Source organism: Suncus etruscus, chromosome 2 (genome assembly GCF_024139225.1).
Source record: "Suncus etruscus isolate mSunEtr1 chromosome 2, mSunEtr1.pri.cur, whole genome shotgun sequence".
In the NCBI taxonomy this organism is placed as follows: Eukaryota; Metazoa; Chordata; class Mammalia; order Eulipotyphla; family Soricidae; genus Suncus; species Suncus etruscus.
In genome coordinates, this window is record NC_064849.1 from 105,429,027 (window position 1) to 105,445,167 (window position 16,141).

At 39.0% G+C, this 16,141-nt stretch overlaps 1 protein-coding gene across 1 annotated transcript in view; it reads left to right on the plus strand.

Annotated features, from left to right (window-relative positions):
• The window catches only part of GHR (growth hormone receptor), a 287,963-nt gene that overhangs the window by 177,476 nt on the left and 94,346 nt on the right, over positions 1-16,141 (plus strand). The window contains exon 3 of the mRNA XM_049768241.1: positions 13,848-13,913. Coding sequence (XP_049624198.1) covers positions 13,848-13,913 — 66 coding nt within the window. The remainder of the gene's footprint in view (positions 1-13,847; positions 13,914-16,141) is intronic.

Genomic DNA, 16,141 nt, shown 5'->3' on the forward strand with positions numbered 1-16,141 from the left:
AAACTTATATCTACTGGAATATAGAGCAGAACAGAAGTTGTCTGAGAGGGAGTCCTGTCATCTCCCTCCCCCTCACCTTCTGGCCTCAGCACAATGATAACTCTGTTCAGAACTTGGCTAGCTGCTTCTTTTCCCACATTCAATCAGAGAACACTTAAAGCCATACAGTGTCCTTGTTCCACCAGCAGAATGATGGGCAGGATGCCCCTTTGGGTTGACACAAAGACACACTGTGCAAAGCATTTGTAACCAGAGCAATGTCCATGTATATATTATCAATAAGGCTTTTGATATTTTCCCTCGTGTCATATCATGATCATCTTAAGCATAATTCCAAAAAAGGAAACAAAACTTACTTTCTAGAATATAAAATGGACCTACAGTTACAAAGAAATAAAATTTTCAGTTGAAACCTATTTCTTCCAGAAAAATATGTCATCTGAAACAGTGGTTTTCACACTTGGCATTATTTTCCACTTTAAACTGATGCTATATGATTTGATTGATTGTTTTGACTTTAACTTTAATTTGCCATTTTGTAAACTCTAACAAAAGTGTTTAACTTTAAGGTTCATCACTCATAATGGCATGATATTAGAGCCAAGAGCTATAGAAAGCACAAGGTAAAGATGGATCTCAAAAGTAAAATAAAATAAAATTATAAGCATTTGGTGTTTTGCTGCCAGCTACATGTCTCTTATTCATCTTTTTTGCTAGTGCTCCCATTTTCTATGGAAAAGTATTTTTTGGAATTGATCCTATGTTAGTCACAAAGAGGAACTGCAACAATTTCTTTCCAAAAATTGCCTTCAGAAAATTAAGCTAGAATTTTTACTCTATACCTGAGAGAAGTTGTGTCAAATATTTCTGTTTTTTTCCAAACTATTTACAAATATGACAACTCTGAGCAGAATGAACATGCCTTATTCTAAGACGCTTTGGTTACAATAACCCTATATGTAATCTGACATATACTTATCAAAAAGAAAGGTTGTTGGGACCAGAGTGATAGCACAGAGAAAAGGGTGTTTGCTTTGAATGCAGTTGATCCAGGTTCTATCCTCGGCATTTCATATAGTCTCCTGAGCCTGCCTGGAGTGATTTCTAAGCACAAAGCCAGGAATTACCACTGAGCCCCACCGGGGGTGCCCTCCCCCCCAAAAAAAAAGGGAAAGAAAAGAAAGATTTTCAGAAGGGCCAGTTAGCCATCATACTCTAGACATTTTCTAAGAGGACTGACCATGTGCAGATTTAGAAGTGATTAACTGTGTTTCATACTATCAAAGAGCTTGAAGCCAAATAAGGAAACAGGGATATAAATCAATAACTAAATAATGCACAATCTATCATAGGATATAAATAATATCGATGGATCGCATATATATTCAATGTCATTGAGAATATTGTAAGGATAACACTTTATGGCAAATACTGTGTTAACAACTGTGTACATTATTTTATTTTCTGAATCATTAGTCCCACTTTATAAATAAGGATCACCTATGATCTCCAGATCCTGGTGAAAGCAAGGGGAATGGTATACTGAAAAGAAAGACTAGCACCAAGAATGTTCCACATTGCAAGTAAACACATAGGTCTGGAGCTAAAGATGCACTTATGGAAGTAGAGGTATGAACTTTGAGACTGGTAAACCATCAAGTCCCACAACCTAACACAGTGTCTTGCACATAATAAGTTGTTCAGGAAATATGGCTTAAGAAAATATCTTTCTTATTTTATTCTCTAATCTAAACCAAGCATCATAGAATAAAGATAACTAGTGACTTAAAGCCATTCACCAAATGGCCTCAGGATCCATATCCAGTATCTCAGAGTTTCCAACAATTATGGCAAAAGACTCAAACAGAAAGGCCACACTCTTCTGGGTCAAGTCTGATAGCAATAGCAACCCAAGATCAATAAAGCTCTCATTCATGGAATATGATATGGTAAATGATCTGTAAGTCCTTATTCTTATTTACAAAATCTGTGAAAGATCTGGAACTTCCAAAACTTCAAATCCTTTGACTCTCTTTTCCTCCCTCAGTTTCTGTTACACCAGTCAGTCTCCTTGCTACTCATCAAACCCATCTCAGGGTCTCTGTTCTTCATCACTTCCCTCTAGTCTATAGTAGTCATTCTCTTCATGTCCTGCTCTTCTATGTAGCTTTATCTATTTGCATATTTATTTACTATCTACTAACAGACACTCATAGCCCAGGCATGAACACACGAAGACAGAATGCCATCTGCTCCAATCACCATTATATTTTAGCACTCAGCCTTGGCACATCCACATGCAATTCTGACTATGTAGTAGTTTCTCTAGCACTCCAATTATAATTTTTCAAAGGAACAGGATTTAGAGCCATAAAAATATTTGATAAGGAAAATCAAGAGAAATGACATGGATATTAATGAATGGAGTTGGGTAGGGGCAGGAGATAGTGGGAAAATGTCAGGAGTTCTGACCAACCTGTTCCTTGTCTTAAAGGTTAAAAATGCTTTTATCAAAAGAGAGACAAGTCCAGCTCTAAAATGTCTGACAAAGCCTGTGCTTTCTTAGGACACCCTTGACATGCTAGGCTTCTGAAATGCTGCCTGAAGATATGTGACTTTACCAAAACAACCAGTTCTCAGAACTCCAGCAGTACTGTTACTCGTCTTGGCTTTCTAAGTAAGCAACATACACTAAATGCTGTGATATCAAAAGAGAGACTTGTTGCTGTGGCCAAAAGCAAACAAATGTGTCCATGGAGGTGATAGAAAGGGAGATGAAGGAATACATGAAGCAACATTATTTTTATTGTTTTCCCTCACTGAACACTATCATAGGATGAGATACCGTAAAAATATACTGACTTTGCCTCAGTTCTGAACATTTGTAGCTCAGGGAACACTTGTTATCTAAGAAAGTTACCCAAGATTTAATTTTGAGCTTAGAATATTTTGAACTTTAGAATATTTTCCTGTAGCAACTGAGACCCCAGAGGATGCAAACTAATATACCCAAACACATAAGTAAAATTATGATATTTCACAACACGCTTTTAAACGATGCTCTGGTGCAAAATTTGGTAATTTCTCAAGTGTACACTGCATAGTCACTAGATTTTAGTAACTTTGCTGGTGCTCTCTATAAAGGATCAAAAGGAGAATGAGATATGGCTCTTGCCTTTAAACTTCAAAGACTTTACCAGACACTGGGTAAGCCAGAACACTAAAATGAGTCTTAAGAGCCATGCCCTAGTGTTTTTGTTTGTTTAATGTGTGAAAGCACAAAGAATATGCAGAGAATAGTTTTCTCTAAATTTCAATTGAGAGAAAACTAGAAAGACTGTATTTCTGCCTTCATGGAACAGACACTCAAACTAGAATAAAGGGTGGATGGAATTTTCACCAGAAGCTTGAATGGCAGAGCCTCAATTGTAGCATTTGGCAGCTTTTTTATCAAAGGAGCCACATCCTGCAGTGAGGAGGGGTACCAAGTGCTAGCACAACTGCCAGCAAGCATAAGGTCATGCAAAGCCAAGGATCTAACTCAGAGCTTTGCACATATGAGGCATGTGCTCTACACCTTGGGGTCTCTCTCCCTGGACCCCAGGTGTAAATATTGTGACTGTGACTGTTTTCAAATTCTCATGAGATGTCACTGAGCACAGGATTGGAAAGGGACACCAGACCCAGCAGGCCATTTGGGAGTCACCACACTGAGCTCAGAACTTCAGTAAATCAGCCTGACTTAGGTGTTTTAATGAGTGAATTCCCATGTACACAGAACATCTAAAACAACATTACAGTGGAGAGACTCTTCTGCTCTCCTCACCCCACTTCCAGTGCCCTCTGGATCTCTCCTTCCTGTTTTAGTCTTCTGCCCCCAGCTGGCTTCCCAGGGATTGATCTTGGCCCAAAGCCAACATGTCATTCTGTTTGTTCCTCTTCACTCAGCTTTGATTTTCCGCAGCAGGGGAAGAGTGGAATTGCCCTCAAAGGCCTTGAGGACTGGCTTACTGCCCTTTGTCTGGTGTTGACACCCCTGCTGTTCTCCATAATGAAAAGCTTCAGCGTTCCTGGTGGTGAGCTGGACAGGGACTGGGAGTTTCAGTGGAAGCTTTTAGAAGGGAATGCTGGAAGAATTCCTTGGAAGTTTTGCAGAAGGAAGATACAGACCCGCTGTGATCTAGGGTTCCTATTAACAACTCCTTTTAGCTTGCTTTAAAGAGTAACATCCAACCACATATGTGCACTTTTAGCTGTCCTGGTCATCAAGAGGGCCTCACTTGAAAAGTTCATCTCTATTATCTACTTTTAGTGGCAGGTAAATTTTCTCAGTACAGGCATCAGCATGTGCCACGGTAATGTTTGTTTTTAAAAACAAAAAACAATTTCCAAGATAAGCACAGCCAGAATAGAAAGGAATATGTGAAGCAGGAGTGTGTGAAGCTGACACCAGGGTACTCCAGGAGCTGGGCGGTATACCTTAGGATCTCCCAGCATGCGCCCATTTGTTTTTCCCTTCCAACATTATAGTTCACATTTATAGCAGAATATAGTTGCTGCAAATTTACTCTGGTCTGTGTGGCCACAGGTCTCAGTTCTCTTCGAAAGTTTGCTAAAAGATTGTTTGAAACCCAGCGGAATATTTAGCATTAGAAACGTCTGAAACCAGGGTGGAGCGATAGTACAGCGGTAGGGTGTTTGCCTTGCACCGGGCCAACCCCGAACCGACTCTGGTTCGATTCCCATATGGTCCCTTAAGCCTGCCAGGAGCGACTTCTGAGCACAGAGCCAGAAGTAACTTACCCCTGAGTGCTGCCCGGTGTGACCCAAAAACCAAAATCGAAAACAAATGAACAACAACAACAAAAAAAGAAATGTCTGAAACCACCACTGCCATTTCAAGATTGGGTTGTTTGCATGATCTCATCTTCTGGGCACGCTACTGTTCAGGCATAGAAGAAACATACTCCCCCACTGAGACCTGGGCAGGTGAGCCTGTCTGAAAGACCTGGTGAGATTACACAGACTTCCTGTGAGCTAACAGGAGTCATAATGTGTAGGAGACAATACACGTGGGATTCAATTAATTTAGCAAGTCAGGAAAGAAAGAAAATTCCAGATTAGAATTGTTATTGCCCTCTGGCCCAGTGGTGATGCCAGTTGCTGCCGGGTCTTGGCTAAGGACTCAGCAAAGGTGGAGAGCTGGTTCCCAGTGCCTCAACACTAAATAAGCTATAAGTCTCAGGAGCTCCTCAGAAGTGCTGCTAGAACAACTGCACCAACTACATCAATTAGTATCTCTGGGCTTTTTTGAACCATGGGCCCCTTAAGAACCTTATTTCCTTCTTGTACCATCCTGTCCTACAGTTAGCCCCATGTCTGCCATACCCCCTCCATTTATACAGTTCTCACTTGTGGCCCCTTAGACAAATATCCTGGGGGCACCAGCGGCCCATGAGAAATTATCATGTAAATGAGTAAGTCAACAAACTTTGGGGTGGGGGATTTTGGGGCTACACCCGGTAACGCTCAGGGGTTACTCCTGGCTTGAGGGACCATATGGGAGCCTGGGGATCTAACTGAGGTCCATCCTGGGTCAGCCATGTGCAAGGCAAACACCCTATTGCTGCACCATCGCTCCGGCCCCAAGTCAACACATTTTTAAGTATCTCCTGATGGACCTACCTCCAGGCCTATTGTAGAGGGATTGAAGTGTTTGTTACCCTGCAGAGGATGGAATTGATGGGATTGAAGAGCAGTCAGTATATATGGAAGTTTCCCTGATCACTCTTTTCATAAGAACTTCCTACTGGCAGGGAGCAGTGTAGGAGGGTGGTGGTAAATATGCTAAATATGGTAAATATGCTAGTTCACAAGACTTGCCAACATACACCTTGACAGACCCAAATTCAAATTCAGATTCAAATTCTGTAGTTCTGGGACTGGGCTTTACTAATGTGTTGAATGACTATCACTATTTATCTTGATGGTCCAGCAAGTTGATGATCCAGTAAGTTGTGAATGACCAGAATTGGGCACTATTCTGCCATTGTTGTGTAAACTTGGAAAAGCTGCTTAACATTTCTGAGACTGAAATCCTTCATTCATCATATATAAATAATAAGAATTACTTCAAACATTTTTATGAGGGCAAAATGGGTAAATTCCTAAAATGTACTAGTATTGTGCCTGGTGCATTTAAAATATATCAATTGATATAAATACCACAGATGGATTTTTTGTACTTTCCCATCATCTAATCTCAAAGGACACAGCGAAATAGGCTGGGGTATGATATCATTGTGGGACAGACCATGAGCTTGAACTTACTGCAGTGACAGGTGGGCAGGAGAGCAAGAATAATGTTTTTCATGTGAAGATCATAGTGAAAGTAAGGACAGAAAGGCTGAGGGGCCTGAAAAGAGCTTTAGACATGAAATCTGAGGAGGAAAACTTCCTGGAAAGTAGTCAAAGATAAATAGTCTTTTAAAAGACAAAAAAAAAAGTAGTTAAGCAAACTTGAGATTTCCAAGGGAAACATCACGGAAAATAAACTATTTTTATTTATTTCACTTTTAGACCCAATGCCAAAGTTTATAATATTTAAATTCTTCCTCATTTACCTCATTTATTTAGCAAACTTTATTCCACTTAGTGCCATGTTCTCTATGCTCCTAATAATGTTAGAAATATAAAAGCAGACAGTTCCTTACACCAAAAGGAACTCTCACTCTGGATGATGGGACAACTGAGCAGTTCTATAACAGGGGACAGCAGCAATCCCTGAGGTCTATTGGGTTGATGACAGCTTATCTATCTGGAAGCAAGCAAAATCTTTCTATTTTTCTTCATGGGTTCATTGAGCAAACTTTTGCATAAAATATTTTAAGGTATATATATATATATATATATATGAAAACAATAACTACAATCAGTGAAAATCTTGAAATAGAATTCTGTATTTCTTTTTAGGTAGGGAGTATATGGGGCTGCACCTAGCAGTACACATAGCTATTTTAGCTCTTTGCCTAGAGCAAGTACTCAGAGTACCAAGTGGTGCTGGGGTTTGGACTAGGATTGGCAAGAACATTATCCCTTATGCTATCACTCCTGCCCTGACTCCTGCCCTGACAGATTTTATGACAGTTGTAGTATTGTTATCATTATCATTGCCATTGGTTAATAGTAAAAATAATATCTAGTGTGTATATATAAACATATATATAGCTGGTAAAAACAATAGCTAGCATTAGTTCAGGCTTATTCTAGTTTTTAATTATTGCTTTAATTGTTGTCATTTTGTTTTGGACAACACTCAGCTATGCCCAGGGATCACTCCTAGAAACTTTCAGGGACCATGTGCAGTGCCCAGAATTAAATCAGGATCAGTCACAATGTAAAACAAGTATCTTAATTCTTAGTACAAAGCAAGTACTATACTAACTATCTCTCTGGCCCCTATTACTTTAAAATTTTATAGAAATAACATGTTTATAAAATTACGTAAGTTACATATATACAACATAATAAATTAAAATTGGGATAGTTTATATTATATTCCCCACAGAACATTTAGTTTCTATTTCTGAGTCATATACTTATGCCACCTCACCCAATTTATATTCTTTTCTTGTTGGCAATCATTTTTTTTTCTTATAAAGTAAGTTTATTTGACAAGAAAATATGTTTTGTTGATCTCTCATATGGGATTGAAACCACATAATATTTGTCTTTTCAAATATGACTTATTTAATTTGAAAAATACCATCTTGAGTCATTGATCCATTGTTGCAGATGGCAATATTTCCTCTTTTTATGTTTTAGTAATATCCCATTTTGTTTATAGTCATTGTATCTTCTTTATCCAATTATTCAGCAATGAACACTGAAGTTGTTTCCAACTCTTGTCTATTAAAAAATTCTGAAGTGAATATGAGATACATATTATTCTTCAAATTAGTGTTTTGCTTATTTTCTAGGTGATATTCCAGAAGTAGAATAGCTGAATCATGTTGTAGTTTTATTTTTTCTTGTCTTTTTATGTTGATGAACCTCCATACTTTTTCTTAAAAATATGCATACAAGATTATACTCCACCAGCAACAAATATGTCTTCCCTTCTCTGAACATACTCACAAACACATATTAACAAATGCTTATTTCATGAAAAATACTGCTAGAGCCTTCTTTTCATTGGCCCCTTCCATTATGTAAAATAATTTGGTGCGTGGGTGGGCGGTGCGCGAGGAAAATAATAAAATAAAATAATTGCCACATGCAGAACCTTAGTTCACTTATTTATGCTTTCACTGTCTATTGGGACCTTGTTCTAAATAGCACAGTTACACAACTGATATTTAATGATGCTTCCTAGAACATAGATTCTCTAACTTTTTGACTAACATAATAGATAATTCACTAACTTCTAAGAACCAGAATTGGTATATTTAGTCTCTGCTGGATCTCTGACACTAGTGATCCTTTCCCTATAGATATCATTCCTCTAATGTCCCTCTATCTCAGTACAGAATATATTGAGGATTAGGACCACATCTTATTATAAGAATGCAAAGCCCCAATTGCAAAGTCTCTTATAAAATGAGTGTCAAGTTCTCTATAGAATGCTCATGTCCTTGCTTTCAGAGTAGTGTCTAGCAATAACATAAACAATGCTAAGGTTTTCCAATTACTTATTATGTATATGTATTTAGAATATTGTGTATAATAACTACTTTATTTTTATTTTATTTTATTTTTTATTGTACACATACTTTACTGATGCAACTGTAAAGTAAGACAACTGTGCTACATTGTGAAATTAAGTACAGTAATAAGCAAGATTAAATTGAAGTTGGGTTGTGAGCAAATTCCCACTGAGTAATTCTACCTCATAACATTGGACTCATTCCTTCCACAGTGTTTTTTGCAGGATAAAAATTAACTTCTATGGAAAGACCATCCCAATGTGCCCTAACTTCCCCACTCAACTCATCTGCTCTACCCACTCACAACACATCACAGCACTTTCCATTTCCATCTGTCTTCTGCCTTCTGCCTTCAACCCTTACTCATCATAAATTCTGCTTTCTCAAAGGGTCACTTTCTGGAAGTTCATTTCATGTGTTAAGGACCCTTTTTTGCTCCTCTTAGGCTTGGCCCCTCCTTCTTATAAGGAGGGGTCCCTGACGACAAAGCTGATAACATTCATTTTATAACCCCAGCATTTAAAACTTTGGTAGAAATATATTGAAGTCCTCATTTTCTGTGTTTGTTATTGTCTTTGCTCACTGTTAAATACTGCTAGACATTGAAAACAAATTAGACAAATGCAAGTGTCATCTCCATTTACTAGGGAAGCACTGTGTAGTTCATTGTGCTTTATTTTGTAACTAGCACCCTCTCAGTGCAGGCAAGAACCTGTAATCCTTCATGGAAGATGCCTTTTGTCCCTTTTTAGCTTTGATCCATCACATATTGTGGTGGGCGTTAGCTGACTTCAGCTTTTTGCTTCACAGCAAGTATTGCCAAATATTGACACCAAAAAGCAGAAGGCACCAAATGTCTGCCTACAAGGAAAACAAAAACACTCACTTATAAAGCATCTTCATTCAGGGCTGGGAAGGTGGCGCTAGAGGTAAGGTGTCTGCCTTGCAAGCGCTAGCGTAGGACAGACCACGGTTCGATCCCCTGGCATCCCATATGGTCCCCCCAAGCCAGGAGCAACTTCTGAGCGCATAGCCAGGAGAAACCCCTGAGCATCAAATGGTGTGGCCCAAAAACCAAAAAAAAAAAAAAAAAAAAGTAAAAAGAATCTTCATTCAGGCTCCCCAAGCATTTCTAGGTCTGAAGTCAATATTCATATCCTCACTTGGGGTCTTGGGGTCTTGTCATTGACACCCATATTTCATTTCATCATAATCCTGGAGCAATATGTCAACTTCACTGTTAATCTGAGTCTAGAAAGTGTCCATTTGTTTTCTCAAACTCAAGCTTAAAAATTGAGATCAACTTTCAGGACAGTTTTGTCTAAATTAACACATATGGCTTTGAATCATCTCATAATAGGCTTTATTTTTTCCCTTTGCCTAACAGAAATTTCCTAGGACATATTCACTTCTCAGCGAAATGGACCCTTGACTGCTGAAAGTTAAATGTACTTGCTAAATCTTGGTTAAAATAATTGTAGGGCCAGAGAAATAGTAGAGTAGATAAGACGCAGCAAATCCAGGTTCAATCCCTTATACCACATATGGTCCCCCAACCCCCATCAGGAATGATGCTTGAGCACAAATCCAGGAGTAATCCCAGAGCACATGCTGGAGGTGACCCCAAGACCCCAAATTAAAATTAAATAGTAGTTGTAGCACAAAAGGCAATAACTTAAATAATAATTGTAGAGAAAAGAAAAATAAGAAAAATTTCAGGTTTCTGGCAAGAAATTGGCATAGGGGATGTTTTGGATAACAGTAAATTATAAAGACAGAATAGCAAGGCAATGTAGTAGACTTGAAGGAATTGCTTTTTAAAGTGCAGTTTTTCTTTCTGGCCATAACATTCAATGTATCTTATCTACTTTAGAAAAATATGTATTCTATTTCCTTTCAATGTGATGATTTATTGTATTTGAAAGTCAACAACTTCTACAGATGAAGTTAATAGTTTAATGTAGAGAAAGTATTAAAATATTTTCAGAGCTATTCATCAGATAGAATTTAAAATATTAATTCAGCAAAATCTCATTGCTTACCTTTACTTAGAAAAATACTTCCAATAACATGCACAGACTGAAACACACACAAACCTTTTTTTCTTGACTTTGCTATCTGGCCACACCCAATGACACTTAGTGATTACTCCTGGCTCTGTATTCAGATCACTCCTGCATTTCTCAGGGGACCATATGGGATGGTGCAAATCAAACACAGGTCAGCCTTACCTACATACTATTTGTCTGGCCATAAAAAAAAAAAAAAAGAAGAAGGTGAGTGAGGCCAGAGCAATAGCACAAAGGTAGGGCATGCCTTACACATAGCTGACCCAGGATGGACCTGGGTTCAATCCCTGGTGTCTCATAGAGTCCCCCAAGCCAGGAGCGATTTCTGAGTGCGTAGCCAGGTGTAACCCCTGAGCATCACCGGGTGTGACATGAAAAAAAAAAAGGAAGGAAGGAACAAAGGAATGAACAAAGGAAGGGAGGGAGGGAGGGAGGGAGGGAGGGAGGGAGGGAGGGAGGAAAGAAAGAAGAGAAAGAAGGTAGGAGAAAGAAAGAAAGAAAGAAAGAAAGAAAGAAAGAAAGAAAGAAAGAAAGAAAGAAAGAAAGAAAGAGAAAGAAAGAAAGAAAGAAAGAAAGAAAGAAAGAAAGAAAGAAAGAAAGAAAGAAAGAAAGAAAGAAAGAAAGAAAGAAAGAAAGAAAGAAAGAAAGAAAGAAAGAAGAAAGAGAGGAGAAGGAAGGAAGGAAAGAAGGAAGGAAGGAAGGAAGGAAGGAAGGAAGGAAGGAAGGAAGGAAGGAAGGAAGGAAGGAAGGAAGGAAGGAAGGAAGGAAGGAAGGAAGGAAGGAAGGAAGGAAGGAAGGAAGGAAAGAAAACAAACATTTTTTTGGCCCACACCCATTGTTGCTCAGGGGTTACTCCTGGCTCTGTGTTCAGAAACAAGTCCTTGTGGACCATACAGGATGCTGGAGGTCGATTTGGGTAGGCTATGTGCAAAACCAAAGCCCTACCCACTGTGCTATCATTCTGGCACCAGAAAAACAATTTTAAACATAAAAATACTGTAGTGCTTAAATAGGAACTTTTTATTTTTATTTATTTATTTAATTATTTATTTTGCGTTTTTTGGGCCACTCTCGGTGGCGCTCAGGAATTATCCCCGGCTATGTGCTCAGAAATCGCTCCTGGCTTGGGGGACCATATGGGACACCGGGGGGATTCAACAACCGTTCCTCCGAGGTTAGCGCATGCAAGGCAAAACGTTCTACTACTTGCGCCACCGCTCCAGCTCTTAAATGGAGACTTTTCTTTTAATTTTTATGTTAGTCACCGTGATTTACAACACTGTTAATGGGGCCAGTGCGATGGCACAGCAATAGGGCATTTGCCTTGCACACAGCGGACCCAGGATGGACCTGGGTTCTATCCCCGGCATCACATATGGTCCCCCAAGCCTGCCAGGAGCGACTTCTGAGCAGCCGGCGTGGCCCCTCCCAAAAAAGATATTTCCCACTGTCTCCTCATCTGGCTGTTTCCCCTCCCCTTGGGGAGAGCTTTTCTTATACCAATAAAGGCTACTCAGGAGGCCAAGTGGAGGGGCTGCATCTAGGCTCATGGTTCCACTTTGTGGGGCAACTGGCTTGTGGGTGAACAGCTTGCGCTTTTAGTTTCTGGCATGCTATTCCTTCCCAATCGTGTGCAGATTATTTCCTGCGTCGGAATTACTGCCGGACCTGCGTATTTTGTCCTACTCGCATAGGGGGTATGGGAATCCCTGTCCCTCTCTGGGGATTGTGGAATGTTCAACCCATCATTTCACAATACTCTATCTTCTTTTTCTCCCTCTTACAACTCAGAGAAAGATTCCCTTGCTTTGTTACTGCCACTTCAGTTAAGGACCAAAACCACTGCTTTTTTGAGGTAATGGCCAGTGTTCACTGGGTCCCTGTAATGTGCTGCTGCCTCTCTTAAGAATAACCCAGAGGAGACTTGAACTGATGAGGGAAACTCTTGTTTGTTTTGTTTTTGTATTTTTAGGTCACAGGCTGCTGTGTTCAGGTCTTAATCCTGGCTCTGGGTTCAAGGTTCACACATAGCGAGGGTCAGAGGAACATAAGAAGTATTAGGAATCAACCCAGGTTGGACACATGCAAGTCAAGCCCCTTACCTGTCCATTAGTACAGAGCCTGATAAGGGGAACTCTAAAAAAAAAAAAGAAAAAAAAAAACTCTGGTTAGTTAGTGTATATTTTTGTAGCTAAGACACTTGCAAAGAAACTTAGTGTATTTGTTCATAATAAAATGACATGATCACTTTCCAGTTTTCCTGTTTTTATTAAGCTATTAATATCAATAAAATTATCATTACTTTTTAATAGGTGACTCAGTTTATTTCATATCAAAAAGTTCTGTATTTTTTGGTCCAACTTTTCACTTACCTACTTATCCTTTCTCCACTCCCAGGAGTGTTTACATGGTGATTTCTAAAAATGAACTTTTTCTCACTGTCATTCATGCTGATCCTGCTTGTTTTCACAAACAAGATTCACGTTTGGATTCAAATGATGCATTTTTCTCATTGTTCCTAACTGGGCCTAAGCATGAACCAGAGGTGATTAAGAGCTGAAGGTTATTTTTTGCCCTGATATTTATGAGTACTTTGCACAATATAGGAACAGTCTTGCATCCCTTTTCTTTCCATTTTGTTTAGTTTTGTGCCATACCTGGCTGTGCTCAGGGCTTATTCTTGACTGTGTGCTTAGGTATCACTCCCAGCGAGCCTCTATGGGGTATTTGTAGTGCCAGGAACTGAACTGAGTCAACTGTATACAAGGGAAGAGCCTCTTTGGACTGTTTCTCAGTCCTTGCATCCTTTTTCTAATGGCCCAAAAGCAGGAAGTTCTCAGCACTAGTTACCCTTATGCTCTCTTCCTACTCATGGGATGTGTTAAACCTCAAGATTCTGAGTTTTCACTTTCTCCTTCTTTGAGTTCTTACATCCCTAGGTACTTTAGTGGACCCCAGATGTACCTCAATAAATCTGTAGCCTAGCTCATGTCTGTCTTACCTGCCTCCGCTCTCCACTTCAGATCATTCTTCTCAAGGAGGACTAATGGATTTTCTTCTCTTTCTGTTGCAGTCACACCAGCTGTCCTTAGCAGAACATCCCAGAGTCTGCAAAGTGTTTACCTGGACCTGAACACAAGTAAGAACTTCAGTCCTTTTTCTGCTTTCAGTGATACTATCTATGCATCAATAAGATGAAAGCTACTGTCCTTTATTTTATATAAGTAACTGAATAAATGACTGGTTGAAATTATACTTGCAAGTTAGAAACACATGCTCTCCTTTTCAACCAGAATATGTTTCTTTATTCTTTTAACTCTCCTGATAGAAGTTCAAGATGTAACTTAGTTTCACAGCACATCTCTCTCTTATATGTGTGTGGCGTGGCCCTGGGACTGATTCAAGAAGTGTCATCAAAATTTTGAGATCTCTTTTTACCATTTTGAAAGATGGTTAAATTTGTACCTATGCTCGAAAGCCCAGCTTCATACTAGCTAACTCTCCTCAGTGAAATGCCTTTGTGTTATCCCCTCAAGTTCTCTTCATTTCCAAGACTGAAATTAAACAGTAGTTCTATCAATTCTATGGGGAAGCACACCCTCATACACTAAGTTTGAAGATTGGTTCTCTCTCTGTACTGCCGCGGAACTTTATCCAATCCAAGTTTCTTAAATCTAAGTTACTTATGGATCAATGCCCTATGTGGAGCCCCTGAACTGAATGTGTCAGTCATCAAAAATATTAAAATTCAAAATATATTATAAATACATTAAATGTCTATGACTTATTTTTAGTCAAGATTCGTTTTATATGCCAATATACCTAGTGTTATAGAAAAAAAATTCAAGTTGCAAAGGTGTTCCAAGTAGGGAATATTTACCTGATGATACTTTAGTGATTATGTTAGTGTTGTGCACAGAACATAGGGAGCTGTATGAACTGCATGAATTATGTCGATCATTAAAGCCATGTTCACATTTCATGTTTCTTCTAAATACCTCACATGACCTAAAAAAAAGACTCTAAAAATCCTAATCATTAATTAATGACTAAATACGATGGAAAATTCTTTTTTTTTCGGTTTAACTATAGACTAGAGCAGTTGATTTTATATACTTTTATACTTGCAGACTAGCATTTGTCCATGGACAGGTGATTGAAAACCATTGTGAAAGAGTAACTGTTTTATAATAAAAGAAGGGATAATGATATATCTAATGGATTTTATACATTGCCGTTTCACTGATAATTCTGGTGTCATAAAAATCATAATTTACCTATTGCTATTTCATAAGTAATCGGTATCAAAATCATAATTTAGATTTTAAGACTAAAGTGAAGGCTAGATTGCTAATGAGAGATGTAAATATCATTCCCTTGGAAATGAATCAAAGGAAGGGTTGGTGTAGCTTTTAACAAATGTCATCCACTAGTCACTGTGCCAGACAACAAAATCTTTACAGCCCTAGTTTGGGAAGTACCCGATATGTTAATCTTCTGTCTAATAAACATGAGGGGCTATAAACACAGTGGTTGACTAGTTATATTTGGGTTATAGTTCAGCCTGTATATGCCACAGCCTTCATTAAAAGAAAATAGTTTGTCTTTCTGACTATCTGGGGTCTCAAACTCGCGGCCCGTGGGCCGCAAACAGCCCTCCATACAACATTTTGTGGCCCTGCTCTAGAGGAATCTTTTTTTGTTTTGTTTTGTTTTAGTTCTTTGGGTCACACCCCCCAATGTTCAAGGCTTACTACTGACTTTGCACTCAAGGATCACCCTGACTTTGCCTCCTGCAGCCCGCAGGTAAATTGAGTCTGAGACCCCTGAAAGGAAACGAGAGAGAATCTGCTAAGAATGTTCCTGGGGTTTCATATTCCAGCTCACTTGGGAACCTTCACTTGGCCACACAGTACACTGACCTTTCTTTATCACCAGCGGGCAGGTTAATTTCTCCAAGCCATTTTCTTTGTCATTGTGTGGGATCTGAAGTGTCCTAATATCAAGCCCTAATGAAATGAAACCTCTAAATATGATGGCTGTGTTGAAAAAATTCCTTTTAGTCATTTGGCCTGTGTTGTTTTTTGTTCTTTTTGATGAATAAGAATACTAGCTGATTATCTGAGATATATCACATAGATATTTGCTTCTTCACACACAAAAGCATGTCGCCTTTTCATCAGAAATGACTTATGATAGTACAGGTATCAAGACATTTGACTCACATCTATTCTAGACCAGTTAGATCCCTGGCACCACCCCAGTTAAGCCTCCAAGCACTGCACTGCTAGGAGAGATCCCCTAGGGCAGGAGTAAGCCCTGAGTTTAGCCAGGAGTGGTCCCCAAACAAAACAAAAACAACGTGCC